Source organism: Zootoca vivipara, chromosome 2 (assembly GCF_963506605.1).
Source record: "Zootoca vivipara chromosome 2, rZooViv1.1, whole genome shotgun sequence".
Taxonomy (NCBI): Eukaryota; Metazoa; Chordata; class Lepidosauria; order Squamata; family Lacertidae; genus Zootoca; species Zootoca vivipara.
Window position 1 is genome coordinate 121039678 of NC_083277.1, and position 16830 is coordinate 121056507.

The window sequence follows — 16830 nt, forward strand, 5'->3', positions numbered from 1 at the left end:
GTTGGACGTACAAAATGTTAGCGTGCCCTTGGATGGAGAGCTTCAGGTTCGTTCTCAACCAGAGGAAGCAACAGGGTTTCTTTTGCAGTTTTGAACACTGGTCCTTACAGATGATGGGTGCCAGCATCAAGCTCAGTAGCCAAGCCCTTGCTTTCCATGCAGAAGGTCCCAGATTCAATTCCTGACATCTCTGGGTAAGGCTGGTGGTGTCCCATGTCTGAAAACCCAGAGAGCCACTACCAAACAGTGTAGACAATACTAGGCCAGGCCTATCTTGGTATAAGAAAGCTTCTTATAGTCTTCCTAAAACTTGAAGGCACACTTGTGCAGCCAGGCCTGTCTCAGCCCTGGTATGAAGTCTGTGAGAAGTTGGTAGAAAAGGCAAAAGGCCATTCTACAAATATGAGCTGCTGATTAAAGAACTGATAGCTCTAATTGTGAATCCTGTAACTTAATTTTAATGGAAAACATATGAAACTTGAGGCTGTTCAGTCTAAATGTACAGAAAGATTTTTTGTCTTTTGATTTCTAGATTTCTCTGATCGTATTAGCAAAACCAAGAGAACTGGCTATGAGTCTGGAGACTATGAAATGGTAAGTAACTAACTCAGATGAACTGTAGACCGAAAGGGAAACTTTTGCTCTGTACCAAGCAGGGATCTCAGCTGGAGAATGAGATCGTAGACTTAAGTAGAGGCATGTGCTTGGCACACAGTCAGGGCAGGAGATCATGTGGCACCAGTATTAGTTCAGAATCCAAGAAGAGTCAAGTCTAGCCAAGGCCCAGGATCCAGCAAGGCAAGTTCAGATAGAGGGTTCATATAAGCAAGGTCAAGGTTCACCAACAAGCAAGGCAGGGAAAACTCTCAGTAGCTCCAACTGGAGCCTGGGATGGAAGTTACACATGGCAGGTTTGGATATTGCTTCAACAAGCCCAGACTGAGCCTTAAATACGGCTCCAGTTTCCTCTGCATCCACTACCTATTTTCCTAAGGGCCCAGGGCTAGGATAGGCTTGTAGTCCAAATCTGCTAGGAGGCAAGACCACCCATCCACCAGCTTTCCTCAGGTTAGCCATTGCCATGGACGACCAGCTTGTGGCATGGGCTCCACAGGAGCAGGAATTCATGGCATTCTTGAACTTTCCATTAATTGCCCTGCCCAGTTCTGCCTCTGGCCTCATCAACCACTAACATGTCACCTCTAGGAAGTTGCCCAGATGGGAGGGTGACCCTCAGGTTGAAAAAGACTTCTCATTGCTGAACTAGACTCTATATATACACAAAAAAGAACTCTCTCACAGAAAGAATTGAGAATGGCCCATCTATAAATAAAACTAGGGAGTAAATCCCACCCCTGAAGTGATCTTCCTAGAGCCAGCCTTGGAACAGGAGATGGGGGTGAGATGGAATTGTGCTAGCTACTCTAGAACCCCCCAAAATTCTGGTGTTGCTGTTGACCTGAGAATCTTACTTTACTTTTAAGCTAGGGGGAAGGCCTTGGTGTGAAGGAGACTCCCCAGCAGAAATACCAGCGTCTGCTGCATGAAGTTCAGGAGCTGACTGCTGAAGTAGAGACAATCAAGGTAAGATCAAGGTGGTCTCTGTTCTTGTTTCCTTCTGGCCCCCTTGCAGCTCCTCTGTGGGCCCTGTTGATTTGGACCCACCCATCTTCTTGGTCTAGTCCTCGGGCCCAAATGCAAAATGAAGGCCTTTGTTATCCAATAAATTGTCCTTGCCTTGAGCCTATGTGCTTTACTGCTGTGGTTAGTATCAGTACAAGGGGGAGGTGCCCAGGGTCAGAGAGGACCGTGCCCCAAACAGTTACTGAATGCCAGGCTTTCAATGCTGCTATCCCTTCTTCCACAGAGCACCGTGAAGGAGTCAGCTGCCGAGGAGAAACTGACATCAGTTGCCCTTGCTAAGCAGGTGGCCAGCCTGAAACAACAACTCGTCTCTACCCACCTGGAGAAACTGCTGGGGCCAGATGCAGCCATCAACTTGACAGATCCTGATGGTGCTCTAGCCAAGTAAGTCAGCATTGCAGTTTCCCAGGGCTTAGTCCCACAAACTGCTTAGCTCTGGAAAAACATGTCTTCATAAGAGTCCATCTGAACCTGCCCTCTGCACCAGGGTTCGAAATTCCCATTGTTCTTAGGCGTATTTTGCAACAGGGAATTTAATTAGTGTGAGCAGTGTCTGAGCTCTGGGCACAGTACTGTGCCTAATATTTCAGATTAAAACTGCAGAGTGGAAGGAAAGGGGGATATTTTTTGCCTCCCCACTTCCAGCTATTGTCTGACTGGAGAAGAGATCCCCTCTTAAGAATATTAGGGGGGTGAGCAGGGGAAGGACTAGACCATGTGAAAAGTGGACATAATGTTTTAGCTGCAGTTCATTCATTTTCAGCTTAGTATTCTTATAAAAAAGCGTACTTAGACATTCCGTTGCTGTGCCCATAACCTACTGGTAGGTTTAATAAGCCATTTAGCTCCTGGCTTTCATATCTCAGTTTTTTAACACTGCTCTGCACCTCAGAGTAGGTCATGCAAGGCCAAGAGTGTCAACTTCTGGTCAAGCAGGAGTGCTGAGATTGTGATGGGATCATAGGACTGGATGGGGCCATGGAGCCATCAGCTCATCCCCTTAAGGCAGGAGTGGAGAGTTGAGTTTGGCCCATCATGACCTAACCATTGACCAGGCTGACTGGGCTGCTGGAGTCCCCACAAGAACCACAAGGCAACCCATCCTTGCTTTAAGGGAGTAGATTATACCCATAGATAAACTTGCATAATGCAGACCATCAAAGAGAATTGTGATTTTTTTTTTTTGGTGTGAACTGGGGGAAATTGTCTGGAGAATTTCCCACTGGTTCTAAACTGATGGGGATCAGAAGCAGTGTGCTTTTTTGACTTTTCTTTTAGTAAAACATCTTTTTTAGTTTTGTTAGTTTTGCAGTCTGTATAAATTTCCCGCAGGGAAGGAAATCAATAAAGTGCATTTAGTGTGATTTAAATGCTATTTTCAAATATTTGCCTGGAAATTATTTTTATTGGAATGCTTGTAAATATTTAAATACATAGCAGCACAATAGCATACCTTTCCCTTTCCATTATTTAGATTTTAAGAAAAAAATATAAGCAGGGAAAATGGTTAACATACTAATTTTAGCATGCCTGAAGAGCTATGTGCAGAAATATATGTGCTTTCTAGGGATGGTCATCTGAAAAAGTTGATTACAACCATTTTAGATTTGATCAGTTGCCCAGTTGCTGTGTACCATGTTAAAAGTAAATTTCTAAACACGGACCATTTCCCAACTGACATTGGCTGCAAACATACAGAGGAGAAAAGTTTCTCCATCTCTTCTAATTATGCTCATGCCCTGATTATTCCAGTCTCTGATCCAAAACCCATTGCAGCAGATGGTAGCTTTTATAGCCAGTGTAGTCAGTGGGGGACCTAAGCCATGTACCCTCTAAACATTTGTGGCCTCTTCAACTTGTCAGGCGTTTGCTCATTCAACTGGAAACAGCCAAGAGTACTAAAGTGCCCCCTGCAAGTGGGAAGAGCCCACGAAAACTACGGCTGGCCCAGGAAACATGGTGACTTATGAACTGCACTCCCGGCCTGAGCAGGACAAATTCTCTCAGGCTGCCAAGGTAAGAACAGGAGTATTTGATCTTTGAGATCCCTCTGGGACTTATAAGGAAATAGCTAGGCTGATGAGCTGATTTGTACAGCAGACAGGTGCTTTAGCAGCGCCCTCATTGTATGCAATTCAACTGTGCCTTTTTCTCTCCAAGCTCAGCTCTGGGGGCAGGAGAGCATTCTGTTGCTTTATGGGGTGTTGATTTGAGTAGGGGAAAGCCTATTGTGCACAGCGCTGGTTGGTTAGTACTTGTGACATCACAAGGACCCAAAGCTCCAGAGCATTTTTGTGTCCATATGTGTCTTCACTTGAAGAGAGCTAGGATGCTGCTGGAGACTGGGAGCATCAGGGTCTCAGTAATGTCTAGGAATAGTTCCCTTCCCCTGGGACTCAGGATATACATCAACTTGGCTTGTGTGTCTGTATGAAGCTAATGTATTTCATATTGAAGAAAGGAATTTCCAGAATGCAGAGCCTTTTTCCTAAGCTGCTTCCCTGTCCCCACCATGCACAGTATGTATATACAGGGCTCGTGGAGATCTTGAAGCATAAATAATTTTTGTGAATCTTCTCCTTCCCTCCCCACCACACACAAAGTTTGGAGCCTTTCTCACCCCATAGCCGAATAGAGCATCACAGAGTAATGAACCTTATTTATTTTGTCTCCTTTGCTTTCCCCGCACTTTCTCAGTCATCCTTTAACATCTGCATCACCCAGCAGTCTCTGTGACTTCATTCTGAGTGCTTTAGAGTTAATGGGGTTATTGACTTATTCTACAGTCATGAAAGCTTAGGAAGGCAGGAGTGGGAAACAGTGATAATGTCTTCTGGTAATATTCTATACAGTCCAGGGTCAGGGTTCCCCAGAATGTGGACTGGAAACCCTGTTGGGACTGTGGAAAAGAAAGATCTGGCTGTAGGTTCCAGCTTCAGGTTGAAGTGGTGGTGGGAAAGGGTGTCATTAATCATACCCTCCTTTTTGGCCGTCCACCTAGGCCAGGGGTCAGAAAACCTTTTCAGCAGGGGGATAGCATATAGATCAGGCATCCCCAAACTGCGGCTCTCCAGATGTTTTGGCCTACAACTCCCATGATCCCTAGCTAACAGGACCAGTGGTCAGGGATGATGGGAATTGTAGTCCAAAACATCTGGAGGGCCAAAGTTTGGGAATGCCTGATCTAGATCAAGGGAAGTAATAGTACCACTGTATTCCGCTGTGGTCAGACCTCACCTGGAGTACTGTGTCCAGTTCTGGGCACCACAGTCCAAGAAGGATATTGACAAGTTGGAAAGTGTCCAGAGGAGGGCAACCAGAATGGTCAAAGGCCTGGAAACGATGCCTTATGAGGAACGGCTTAGGGAGCTGGGTATGTTTAGCCTGGAGAAGAGAAGGTTAAGGGGTGATATGATAGCCATCTTCAAATATATAAAACGATGTCATATAGAGGAGGGTGAAAGGTTGTTTTCTGCTGCGCCAGAGAAGCGGACACGGAGCAATGGATTCAAGCTACAAGAAAGAAGATTCCACCTAAACATTAGGAAGAACTTCCTGACAGTAAGAGCTGTTCGACAGTGGAATTTGCTGCCCAGAAGTGTGGTGGAGTCTCCTTTTTTGGAGGTCTTTAAGCAGAGGCTTGACAGCCATCTGTCAGGAACGCTTTGATGGTGTTTCCTGCTTGGCAGGGGGTTGGACTGGATGGCCCTTGTGGTCTCTTCCAACTCTATGATTCTATGCTTCTCAGGAGGGAGAGGATTGCGAAGCATCTTCATTTGCTCCCTCTGGTCTTTCCAGATTGCGGAATTGGAGAAGCGGTTGGCTGAGCTGGAAGCAACGGTTCGCTGTGAGCAGGATGTCCAGGTGAGGCATGAAGGCAGTGGAAGTCCTGGGTCCATAGAGAATGTTTTGGGGGCAAGGGGGAAGAGGCCGTAGCTCAGGGATAGAGCATCTGCTTTGCATGCAGAAGGTCCCAGTTCAATACCCAGTATCCCCAGGTAGGCCTGAGAGATACTTTGGTCTGAAGTCCTGGAGGGCTGCTGCCAGTCAGTGTAGACACTATTGAGGTAGATAGACCAATGCCTGACTTGACAGGCTCCTTAAGGGGTAATGGGAACAGGTGTAACAGCAGGCTAGATTTTTTGATGAACTCATGGCCTCATTTGTTAGCTGCTACTGAGATTTTCTCCAGTGATGCATTTAGGACAGCATCTACTTTGGCCCTATAGGCGTGCTGTAAAATTGTCTAGGAGGTGTAATGCCTGGAGCTGGTTACAGGGCCTGAATGAATTAAATTGTACATGGCCAGCCAGTGGCTGAAAATCCACAAGTGGCATAGGCAGCTGAGTTTGTAGCGCTCCTGGGCAAGAGCAGAATGCCCTGGCCATGCCATAGAGTCAGACTGCTGGACTAGAAGCAGCTCCAGCCCAGAGTGCAGGAATTACATGGCTATTGTTGAGTGTGGTGCAGTGGCATTGCCTCACACTGCAGTCTGGCTTGTGTCATGCTTGTCAAAGGCTGGCCAGCACTGTCCTAATCAAAACCTCCCCCCCCACCCCTCACTCTGCATTCTCTCTCTCTCTAGAATCCTCTGTCTGTTGGACTGCAGGGAGCTAGTCTTATGGTAAGCTGTTGGATGAAGTTTATAAGTGGCCTGTGCCTTTTGGGATTGGAAAGGAATTAAAGAGGATGTCTGCTTCAAAGATTGGGGCATGAGGATTGTCTCTTTATCCTGGAGCTGCTGGGAGGCCAGGTTGGGCGTGATGAGTGCTGTGCAAAGTGTGTGTGTGTGTGTGTGTGTGTGTGTGTGTGTGTGTGTGTGCAAGTGTACATGAACAAAGCACATTTGTTTGTAGGTGGAAGGGAATGAGATACTATGCTGAAACGTTGAGAAAAATAGCTTCTATGTCAGGATTAAGGGAAATAGGTTTGCACCTCCCTCTATAAGATGTTCTAGACAATATGTTCTATGTCTCTGTGGATTAAGTCCCTTTCTTTTTCTTTGACTACTGAGCTGAGGTACCGTATTTTTCGGACCATAACACACTTTCCCCCTCTTAAAACGGAAGGGAAAAAGTTGCTGCGTATTATGGAGCGAATGCAAGAGCCAGAGCCCGTGCAAGAGCCAGAGCCACGCACAGTGGGAAACCAGCTCTCGGGTTGCTTCCGTGACTGCGAGCGAGGTGAGAGGAGAAACTGAAGGGAGCCCCTTCCGCCCCTCCTCCCAGCTTCCTTCCTTCCTTCCTTCCTTCCTTCCTTCCTTCCTTCCTTCCTTCCTTCCTTCCTTCCTTCCTCTTTCTCCCTCTTTCTCTTTCTATCTCTCTCTCGCCCCTTCCTTCCCTCTCTCTTCCTCTCTTCCTCTCTCTCTCTCTCTCTCTCTCTCTCTCTCTCTCTCTCTCTCTTTCACCCCTTCCTTCCTTGTCTCTCTTTCTTTCTTTCTTTCTCTCCCTCCTTCCCTCTTGTTTTCCTCCTAAGAAAAAAAAGGTGTGTGTTATGGTTCGAAAAATACAGTAATCTGTGCCAAGTAAAACTGAAATTTTGCAACCTAAACAATTTTTGCAAATTTACTAAATATTTCTCATATTTTGCAGAATTTTGTCTTTAAAAACTATTTTATATAATTTATTCTGGTTTTGCTAGTCATCAAGAAGGCCAAGGAGCTATGTAGGTTGCTGAAATTTCTGTCTCAAACACACACACCACACAGCACCACCGAAAACCCATTTAATCTACACCTTTGGTATCTGAGATTCCAATTTGCATTATTTATGCAGTATGAAGCATATATTCACAACAGTGAAAACTAGAAATATGCTGTCTTTAAGGAAAAAATGTAAGATTCTTGAGTAGCTGAATTTTCCATCCAAGGTTGTGTTCCACTGGTGGTTGGTTGTTGTTCCTGTACAATTGCAGCATAGACTTATCCCCATGTATTACCTCAAAGAGCTGGTGATATTCGGGGGGTGGGGCGGTGTGTCACTGCATCTGGCTGGGACAAATATTACATGGGGCAGGAAGAGACGATGGTAGGAAAGGCCAACCTGAGGGCCGGAACTAATTTCACAAACTGATTTGAGTTAGCCAACTAAAGTTTTGCCTACAGGCATGTGGCATTTCCCCCCTCTAAAACACTTTCCCCATGTCACATCATATCCATAGCAAACTGTAGAGATCCTGCAGGCCAAAGTCAGCTCCTTGGACACAGCAACCCTGGACCAGGTGGAGGCAAGGCTACAGGTGAGTCTTCGTCAGCCGCAGCATTTAGGGCATGTGGAAAGGACTAAGTGATTTTGAAAGTTCTGGCAGGCTCTAGCTTTCCTAATGGCAGTTCTTCATTCCTAGAGCGTCTTGGGGAAAATGAATGAGATTGCCAAGCACAAGGCCACGGTGGAGGATGCAGACACCCAAAGCAAGGTCAGACGTGTTTTCTCTCTGTAACTGGGCACACGATAAAACCCACAGTTCCACTTTATGTATTTGTAAGACAGCATCTTGTTGACTCGGTCCTGTATACCTGAAGGAGCATCTCCACCCCCATCGCTCAGCCCAGACACTGAGGTCCTCCTCTGAGGGTCTTCTGCTGGTTCCCTCACTGCGGGAAGTGAAATTACAGAGAACCAGGCAGAGGGCCTTCTTGGTAGTGGCGCCGCGCCCTCCCTTCAGATGTCAAGGAGACAAAGAACTACTGTACATAACATTTAGAAGACTGCCTGATGGGTGGAGTATAAATAATAAAAGTAGTAGTAGTTGTAGTTGTAGCAAGGTGCAGCTTTCGCCTGCTATTACCAATCAGGTCAGTGTGATTTCCTGATCCTGGTGGCAAAGAGCATTGTTTTCCTTGTGGGTTCATAAGGCTTCTGCCAACTCTGGAAGAGGAAGAAGGGTAGAGACATCAGTTGTGGATGTTCCGATTCCCTGCCAGGCTGTGTCTTGGTGATTCACACACAAACACAACACCCTGGTAAATTAGAGACTGCAGCTCTTCTGTGCCCCAGAAAATAGTGAATAAAGAAAAGGGGGTGACAGTTGGGAATGGCTTACCACACAGCCTGATGTCTTTTTTCGCACATGTGTGTACGTCATCTGATGACTCAACATGTGACGTCTGCCTGTTTCATTGTGTCAGCTGAGCTCCACCATAGAGCATAAGAACATAACGTTAAGAGCTGTGCTGGATCAGGCCAAAGGCCCATCTAGTCCAGCATCTTGTTCTCATATTCAACAGCCAGCTCCCTACAAGAAGCTTGTGAGCACGACCGCAGCACCGCATTGGATGATGCGAACATTTTGTCTGGTGTTCAGAACTCTGCTGGCTCATTCACCTGAGCAAGTCAGCATTTGATGCTGTAGTCATCAAGGGATGAACGCAACATTATTTGTGCACTGGCCCTTTGCTGACAGACTTCTCCTTTTGCCAGCCAAGCAATGAGATTGTGAGCAAAACTAGATTACATTTTTGTCATCAGTATGTATATGTGTTCATGAACACATGGGAAGTTTGGGGGGGGGGATGGTGATGGAGAAAGATGAGTGGCCTAAAGTTGGAAGACCAGGTTCCCACTTGGACTCCCCCTCCCCTTTCTGATAGCTTTCTGCCTCCCCCCCCCAATACAGGTGCATCAACTCTATGAGACTGTGCAGCGCTGGAACCCTCTGGCCAGCTCCCTCCCTGAGGTGGTGCAGCGCCTGGTTGCTGTGCGGCAGTTGCATGAACAAGGTGAGCCTCTGAGCCAGGCAGGGCTATTCTCTAACTCGGGAAGGCAGAAGAGTAGCCTCGGCATTTGGGCCTCCCATTTTTGTTTGTTTGTTTTGTCATTGCCATTTTTTTCTATTTTTTTTTTACACTTGAAACAATAACATTTCAAATAAAAGAAATACACAATTGATATTGACTCCCCTTGCCCTCCTTCTATCATGCATTTTATTACTCCCCCCCCAACTACATATTGTAATTTCTCCCTATATCTCATTTTCCTCATCTTCACATCTCAGAATGTTTTACTGCTGAATTTATTCTTTTTTATGCTTAATTTATTTTGCAAAAAAACCATAGACAAAAACAATCCAAGATCAATACATATTACAAAAAGAAAAGAAATTGGTTTCATACACAACAGATTCCATTATGACTTCCGATTATTCTGTTACTGTTAACTTCTTAATATGTTCATACTACCGGTATGTCTCTACATAATCCATAAAACATTTCCAATCTTCCTCAAATAGTTTTTTATCCTGATCTCTCTTTGTTTGTCAGTCTTGCCACTTCTATATATTCTGTTAACTTTGCCTGCCATTCTTTCTTCGTTGGTATTGTATCTTCCCTCCTCCGTTGCCCCAGTTGTCCTTTATGTCCCCAAGCTGACTTTTTGGTTCTTCTCTGTTACAGCCATGCAGTTTGGGCAGCTCTTGACTCATTTGGACACTACCCAACAGATGATTTCTAATTCATTGAAGGACAACGCTTCTCTGCTGACACAGGTGGGGTTCGGGGCTTTGGGGAACTGCCTGTGGGACTACTCGGGTCTCTACAAGCTGGCCAGTATGGATAGCATGAGTGCACCTAGTTGTGGGGAGAGCACCCAGCTGTATATTCCACTGTTTCTGAGAATAAACTGCAGCCACTTCACACTCCAAAGATAGCACAGATCCCTTTACCACAACTATGAGATGTAGACTTTGTAGTGCAATGTGCCTGAAGCCAGCTTCCCACAGAGCACGTCCTGGAGGATCCTGCCATTCTCCATTCTGTGGACATGACCAAACCAGCATAGATGTCACTGGGACAGAAGTGAGAACATGCTGGGAATGTGGGCTTGGGGGAGCACATCTTTGCTGGAAACTCTGCCCTGCCATACACACATTTAGAAAATGGCAACTTTGCTGCTTTAGAGCGAAGGGGGGGGGGGTGGACCTGGGGCCCTCCAGACATTGTTGGACTTCTGCTTCCACCATCCCAGGCCACTTAGCCATGCTTGCTGGGGTTGGTGGGAGTTAGGAGGGGCTGCAGCTTCCCCACCACTGCTATAGAGTGTACTGCCACCCTGAGAGGCAGCAGGTTGAAAACCAAAGTGTACGCAGACTATTTTGAAAACCATCTTGCGGCATTTGTGTGTCCTAAGCAGAGCCAGGTGATTCATTGCTCTCACATGCTGGTAGGTAGTCATGGTGGAAGATGTTCCCTTCAGCTGCTCAGGCAAGCCCTCCATATGGCTGGCATCTATCCATGTTCTTTCCATCCATCTCCCTCTAGGTTCAGAAGACTATGAAGGAGAACCTGGCTACCGTGGAGGACAATTTTGCCACCATTAATGCACGGGTGCAGAAGCTTGCCAAGTGAATCCCCTTAAGAAAGTCTACAAAGGCAGGGCACTGAGGTTTGCCTGCTGTCCAAATAAGCACTAACTGCTCCGCCCCTTCCCTACCTCTGTACCTTTTGTCGTGTGCACTTAGTGGGAATTCAGCCTTGATGAGGGCTGGTGGACTGAGTGCTTATCTCTGTTAGAGGGCAGGTGTGCAACCCCCCCCCCAAACCTCTTGCAATGCTTTGCACCCCTGTGGCAATTGATGCTGACTGCAGAGGGCAGTGTTGCATTCCAGATTGGAGGGAGGGTGTGCTAGAGAGGGAACCAACTTTGCGTATCCACCTGGGAAGTTGTACTCACTGCTGCTTGGCTCAGAACAAGGAGCCTTCTACTTGGAAAGATTATCTTACCTCTCAGCCTGGCATGGAAGCAGATCGTATTATTGTATAATTATTTACGGTCATTAAACACTTATGCTTAGTCCTCTGTACTTGAGGGTGTTTGTGTGTGTGTGTGGAGCAGGTTGCATGTGCTTGTCTTGTCTTTCTGTAGTCTCCAGATTGCGCTCTTCATGAAGGAGAAGGTTATCAGTGGCTACTAGCTACGATGGCTTTTGGCTCGTCCAGGGACACTTTGGCAATGAGTACGAGGTGCTTGGAGACAAGCATCAGGTGAGGTCTGTTGCTCCCTTGATCTTATTCTAGGCTTCCCAAAGGCATCTGAATGGGCTTGATGGCCCTTTGGTGTGATCCAGAGAGCTCTTCTTAAGTTCTTGTCCCATTTCACCCTTGGGAAGTCTGCACAAGCTCTTCCAATCTCCTCTCCTATAGTGAAATAGCACACAGCCTACACTGAACTCCCAGGACTGAAGTGACACCACTTCACGTATTACATTCACTGCTGCTTACTCAGAATAATCTATGCTGGGTAGCAGTCACATTGACTAGGTCACTGCTAAAGCTGTTCTTTATTACAGCAAATACTGAGAGAGTGATGAAGGACAGATCTCTTCTCTTTGGCAATCACTCGTAGCCGAATAAGATTGTCTTCCATAAACACGATTTTAACAATGAGTCCATAAGTGACTGTGGAGGCCAATTCTGGATCCACACGTCCTTCCACAGTGAGGACATTGGTTTCCGAGCGGGAGTTGATCATGGTGTGGATTTGCCAAGCGTGCCTTCCTCTTAGCATGTTTCTCCCTTGCATCCCTGCGATCGAGTGTCTTCAAAGTGCATGGCACCTTTGGTAAAGGCTGTTCTCCAACTGGAGCGCTCGCAGGCCAGTGTTTCCCAGTTGTCAGTGTTCATACTAAATTTTCTAAGATTTGCCTTGAGACAGTCTTTAAACCTCTTTTGTTGACCACCAGCATTACGCTTTTCATTTTTAAGTTCGGAATAGAGTAGTTGCTTTGGAAGGCGATCATCAGGCATCCGTACAACATGACCAGTCCAACGAAGTTGATTTTGAAGAATCATTGCTTCAACACTGGTGATCTTTGCTTCTTCCAGTACACTGATATTAGTTTGCCTGTCTTCCCAAGTGATGTGTAAAAAATTTCGGCGACACCGTTGATGGAATCTTTCGAGGAGTTGGAGGTGGCGTTTATAAGTGGTCCGTGTTTCACAAGCATATAGTAAGGTTGGTAGTACAATAGCTTTGTAAACATGCATTTTGGTTTCCCTGTGAATGTTCTGGTCCTCAAACACTCTGCACTTCAATCGGGAGAAAGTCGCCCTCGCAGAGCTCAGGTGATGCTGGATTTTGGCATCAATGTTGGCCCTTGTGGAAAGGTAACTGCCTAGGTAGGAGAAATGATCAACATTTTCCAACGTTACACCACTGAGTTGGATTTGTGGTGCTGCAGGGGGGTTATTTTGTACTTGTTGGTGCAGCACTTTGGTTTTTTGGCTGTTGAGTGATAGCCCAAGCTTTTTTTAAGCTTCTGCAAAGATATTTAGGATGGCTTGGAGGTCATCCTCTGAGCGTGCACACACTACGTTGTCATCAGCATACTAAAGCTCTATGATGGACGTTGTTGTTGTTGTTTAGTCGTTTAGTCGTGTCCGACTCTTCGTGACCCCATGGACCATAGCACGCCAGGCACTCCTGTCTTGCACTGCCTCCCGCAGTTTGGTCAAACTCATGTTCGTAGCTTCGAGAACACTGTCCAACCATCTTGTCCTCTGTCGTCCCCTTCTCCTAGTGCCCTCAATCTTTCCCAACATCAGGGTCTTTTCCAAGGATTCTTCTCTTCTCATGAGGTGGCCAAAGTATTGGAGCCTCAGCTTCACGATCCGTCCTTCCAGGGAGCACTCAGGGCTGATTTCCTTAAGAATGGATAGGTTTGATCTTCTTGCAGTCCATGGGACTCTCAAGAGTCTCCTCCAGCACCATAATTCAAAAGCATCAATTCTTCGGCGATCAGCCTTCTTTATGGTCCAACTCTCACTTCCATACATCACTACTGGGAAAACCATAGCTTTAACTATACGGACCTTTGTCGGCAAGGTGATGTCTCTGCTTTTTAAGATGCTGTCTAGGTTTGTCATTGCTTTTCTCCCAAGAAGCAGGCGTCTTTTAATTTCGTGACTGCTGTCACCATCTGCAGTGATCAAGGAGCCCAAGAAAGTAAAATCTCTCACTGCCTCCATTTCTTCCCCTTCTATTTGCCAGGAGGTGATGGGACCAGTGGCCATGATCTTGGTTTTTTTGATGTTGAGCTTCAGACCATATTTTGCGCTCTCCTCTTTCACCCTCATTAAAAGGTTCTTTAATTCCTCCTCGCTTTCTGCCATCAAGGTTGTGTCATCTGCATATCTGAGGTTGTTGATATTTCTTCCAGCAATCTTAATTCCGGCTTGGGATTCATCTAGTCCAGCCTTTCGCATGATGAATTCTGCATATAAGTTAAATAAGCAGGGAGACAATATACAACCTTGTCGTACTCCTTTCCCAATTTTGAACCAATCAGTTGTTCCATATCCAGTTCTAACTGTAGCTTCTTGTCCCACATAGAGATTTCTCAGGAGACAGATTAGGTGATCAGGCACTCCCATTTCTTTAAGAACTTGCCATAGTTTGCTGTGGTCGACACAGTCAAAGGCTTTTGCATAGTCAATGAAGCAGAAGTAGACGTTTTTCTGGAACTCTCTAGCTTTCTCCATAATCCAGCGCATGTTTGCTATTTGGTCTCTGGTTCCTCTGCCCTTTCGAAATCCAGCTTGCACTTCTGGGAGTTCTCGGTCCACATACTGCCTAAGCCTGCCTTGTAGAATTTTAAGCATAACCTTGCTAGCGTGTGAAATGAGCGCAATTGTGCGGTAGTTGCAGCATTCTTTGGCACTGCCCTTCTTTGGAATTGGGATGTAGACTGATCTTCTCCAATCCTCTGGCCATTGCTGAGTTTTCCAAACTTGCTGGCATATTGGGTGTAGCACCTTAACAGCATCATCTTTTAAAATTTTAAACAGTTCAGCTGGAATATCATCACTTCCACTGGCCTTGTTATTAGCAATGCTTTCTAAGGCCCATTTGACTTCACTCTCCAAGATGTCTGGCTCAAGGTCAGCAACCACACTACCTGAGGTGTACGAGACCTCCATATCTTTCTGGTATAATTCCTCTGTGTATTCTTGCCACCTCTTCTTGATGTCTTCTGCTTCTGTTAGGTCCTTACCACTTTTGTCCTTGATTATGGTAATCTTTGTACGAAATGTTCCTTTCATATCTCCAATTTTCTTGAACAGATCTCTGGTTTTCCCCATTCTATTGTTTTCCTCTATTTCTTTGCATTGCTCATTTAAGAAGACCCTCTTGTCTCTCCTTGCTGTTTTTTGGAAATCTGCATTCAGTTTCCTGTATCTTTCCCTATCTCCCTTGCATTTTGCTTGCCTCCTCTCCTCCGCTATTTGTAAGGCCTCGTTGGACAGCCATTTTGCTTTCTTGCATTTCCTTTTCCTTGGGATGGTTTTCGTTGCTGCCTCCTGTATAATGTTACGAGCCTCCATCCATAGTTCTTCAGGCACTCTGTCCACCAAATCTAAATCCTTAAACCTGTTCCTCACTTCCACTGTGTATTCATAAGGGATTTGATTCAGATTGTATCTTACTGGCCCAGTGGTTTTTCCTACTTTCTTCAGTTTAAGCTGGAATTTTGCTATAAGAAGCTGATGATCTGAGTTACAGTCAGCTCCAGGTCTTGTTTTTGCTGACTGTATGGAGCTTCTCCATCTTTGGCTGCAGAGAATATAATCAATCTGATTTCGATGCTGTCCATTTGGTGATATCCATGTGTAGAGTCGTCTCTTGTGTTGTTGGAATAGAGTGTTTGTGATGACCAGCTTGTTCTCTTGACAGAACTCTATTAGCCTTTGCCCTGCTTCATTTTGAACTCCAAGGCCAAACTTGCCAGTTGTTCCTTTTATCTCTTGATTCCCTACTTTAGCATTCCAGTCCCCTGTAATGAGAAGAACATCCTTCTTTGGTGTCATTTCTAGAAGGTGTTGTAGGTCTTCATAGAATTGGTCAATTTCACTTTCTTCAGCACCGGTAGTTGGTGCATAAACTTGGATTACTGTGATGTTAAAAGGTCTGCCTTGGATTCGTATCGAGATCATTCTGTCATTTTTGAGATTGCATCCCATTACAGCTTTTGCCACTCTTTTGTTGACTATGAGGGCCACTCCATTTCTGCTACAGGATTCTTGCCCACAGTAGTAGATATGATAGTCATCCGAACTGAATTCGCCCATTCCCTTCCATTTTAGTTCACTGATGCCCAGGATGTCGATATTTATTCTTGTCATCTCATTTTTGACCACATCCAGCTTACCTCCACTCATGGTTCTTACATTCCAGGTTCCTATGCAATATTTTTCTTTACAGCATCGGACTTTCCTTTCGCTTCCAGGCATATCCGCAACTGAGCGTCCTTTCGGCTTTGGCCCAGCCGCTTCATCAGCTCTGAATCTACTTGTACTTGTCCTCCGCTCTTCCTCAGTAGCATGTTGGACGCCTTCCGACCTGAGGGGCTCATCTTCCAGCGTCATAACTTTTATATGCCTGTTGTCTTTGTCCATGGAGTTTTCTTGGCAGGGATACTGGAGTGGCTTGCCAGTTCCTTCTCCAGGTGGATCACGTTTAGTCAAAACTCTCCACTATGACCTGTCCATCTTGGGTGGCCCTGCATGGCATAGCTCATAGCTTCTCTGAGTTATTCAAGCCCCTTCGCCACGACAAGGCATTGATCCATGAAGGGGATGATGGACGTTACGGTAACCTTACTCGTTGCTTTCAGCCTACTCAGATTGAAGAGCTTTCCATCTGTTCGATACATGATTTCTACTCCAGTGGGGAGTTTCCCATCGACAAAGTGTAGGATCATGGCAATGAAAATAAAGAATAGAGCAGGCATCCCCAAACTGCGGCCCTCCAGATGTTTTGGCCTACAACTCCCATGATCCCTAGCTAACAGGACCAGTGGTCAGGGATGATGAGAACTGTAGTCCAAAATATCTGGAGGGCCAAAGTTTGGGGATGCCTGGAATAGAGCCAGCTTTCAATATATCGTGAGATAAGCAAATATACTAGGAGCTGTGTCCCAACATTAACTCCCTAGAGCCTCCCCTTCCCACCCTTGTACAACTATGGTTGTTGCCATCCTTCTGTCTCGAGAAACAAGGGAGTGTGCCGCCAGGGGTGAAATCCGCACTGAAGCCAACGGTGACCTCCCTGGGGCACAAGCCTGGGCAGTGTGTCTGGAGATCCTGGGCTGCCCAGCCCCCCCCCTCCCAGTGTTGCTGGAAGGAGGCAGACAAGGAGCCATTCAACCGCCTTAGGGACTCCACTTAAGATTTGTGTAGGGTTTACTCCTCACCCT

The 16830-nt window shown here is 46.0% G+C and overlaps 1 protein-coding gene across 1 annotated transcript in view; it reads left to right on the forward strand.

The window, feature by feature from the left end:
* DCTN2 (dynactin subunit 2) overlaps positions 1 to 11439 on the forward strand; it is a 32469-nt gene extending 21030 nt beyond the window's left edge. The window contains 12 exon segments of the mRNA XM_060271076.1: positions 533 to 594; positions 1489 to 1584; positions 1868 to 2028; positions 3508 to 3572; positions 3575 to 3660; positions 5443 to 5508; positions 6230 to 6268; positions 7804 to 7881; positions 7987 to 8058; positions 9259 to 9361; positions 10034 to 10125; positions 10898 to 11439. Of these exon segments, the coding sequence (XP_060127059.1) occupies positions 533 to 594; positions 1489 to 1584; positions 1868 to 2028; positions 3508 to 3572; positions 3575 to 3660; positions 5443 to 5508; positions 6230 to 6268; positions 7804 to 7881; positions 7987 to 8058; positions 9259 to 9361; positions 10034 to 10125; positions 10898 to 10984 (1007 nt within the window). The 3' untranslated portion in view covers positions 10985 to 11439.
* The last annotated feature ends 5391 nt before the right edge of the window (positions 11440 to 16830 follow it).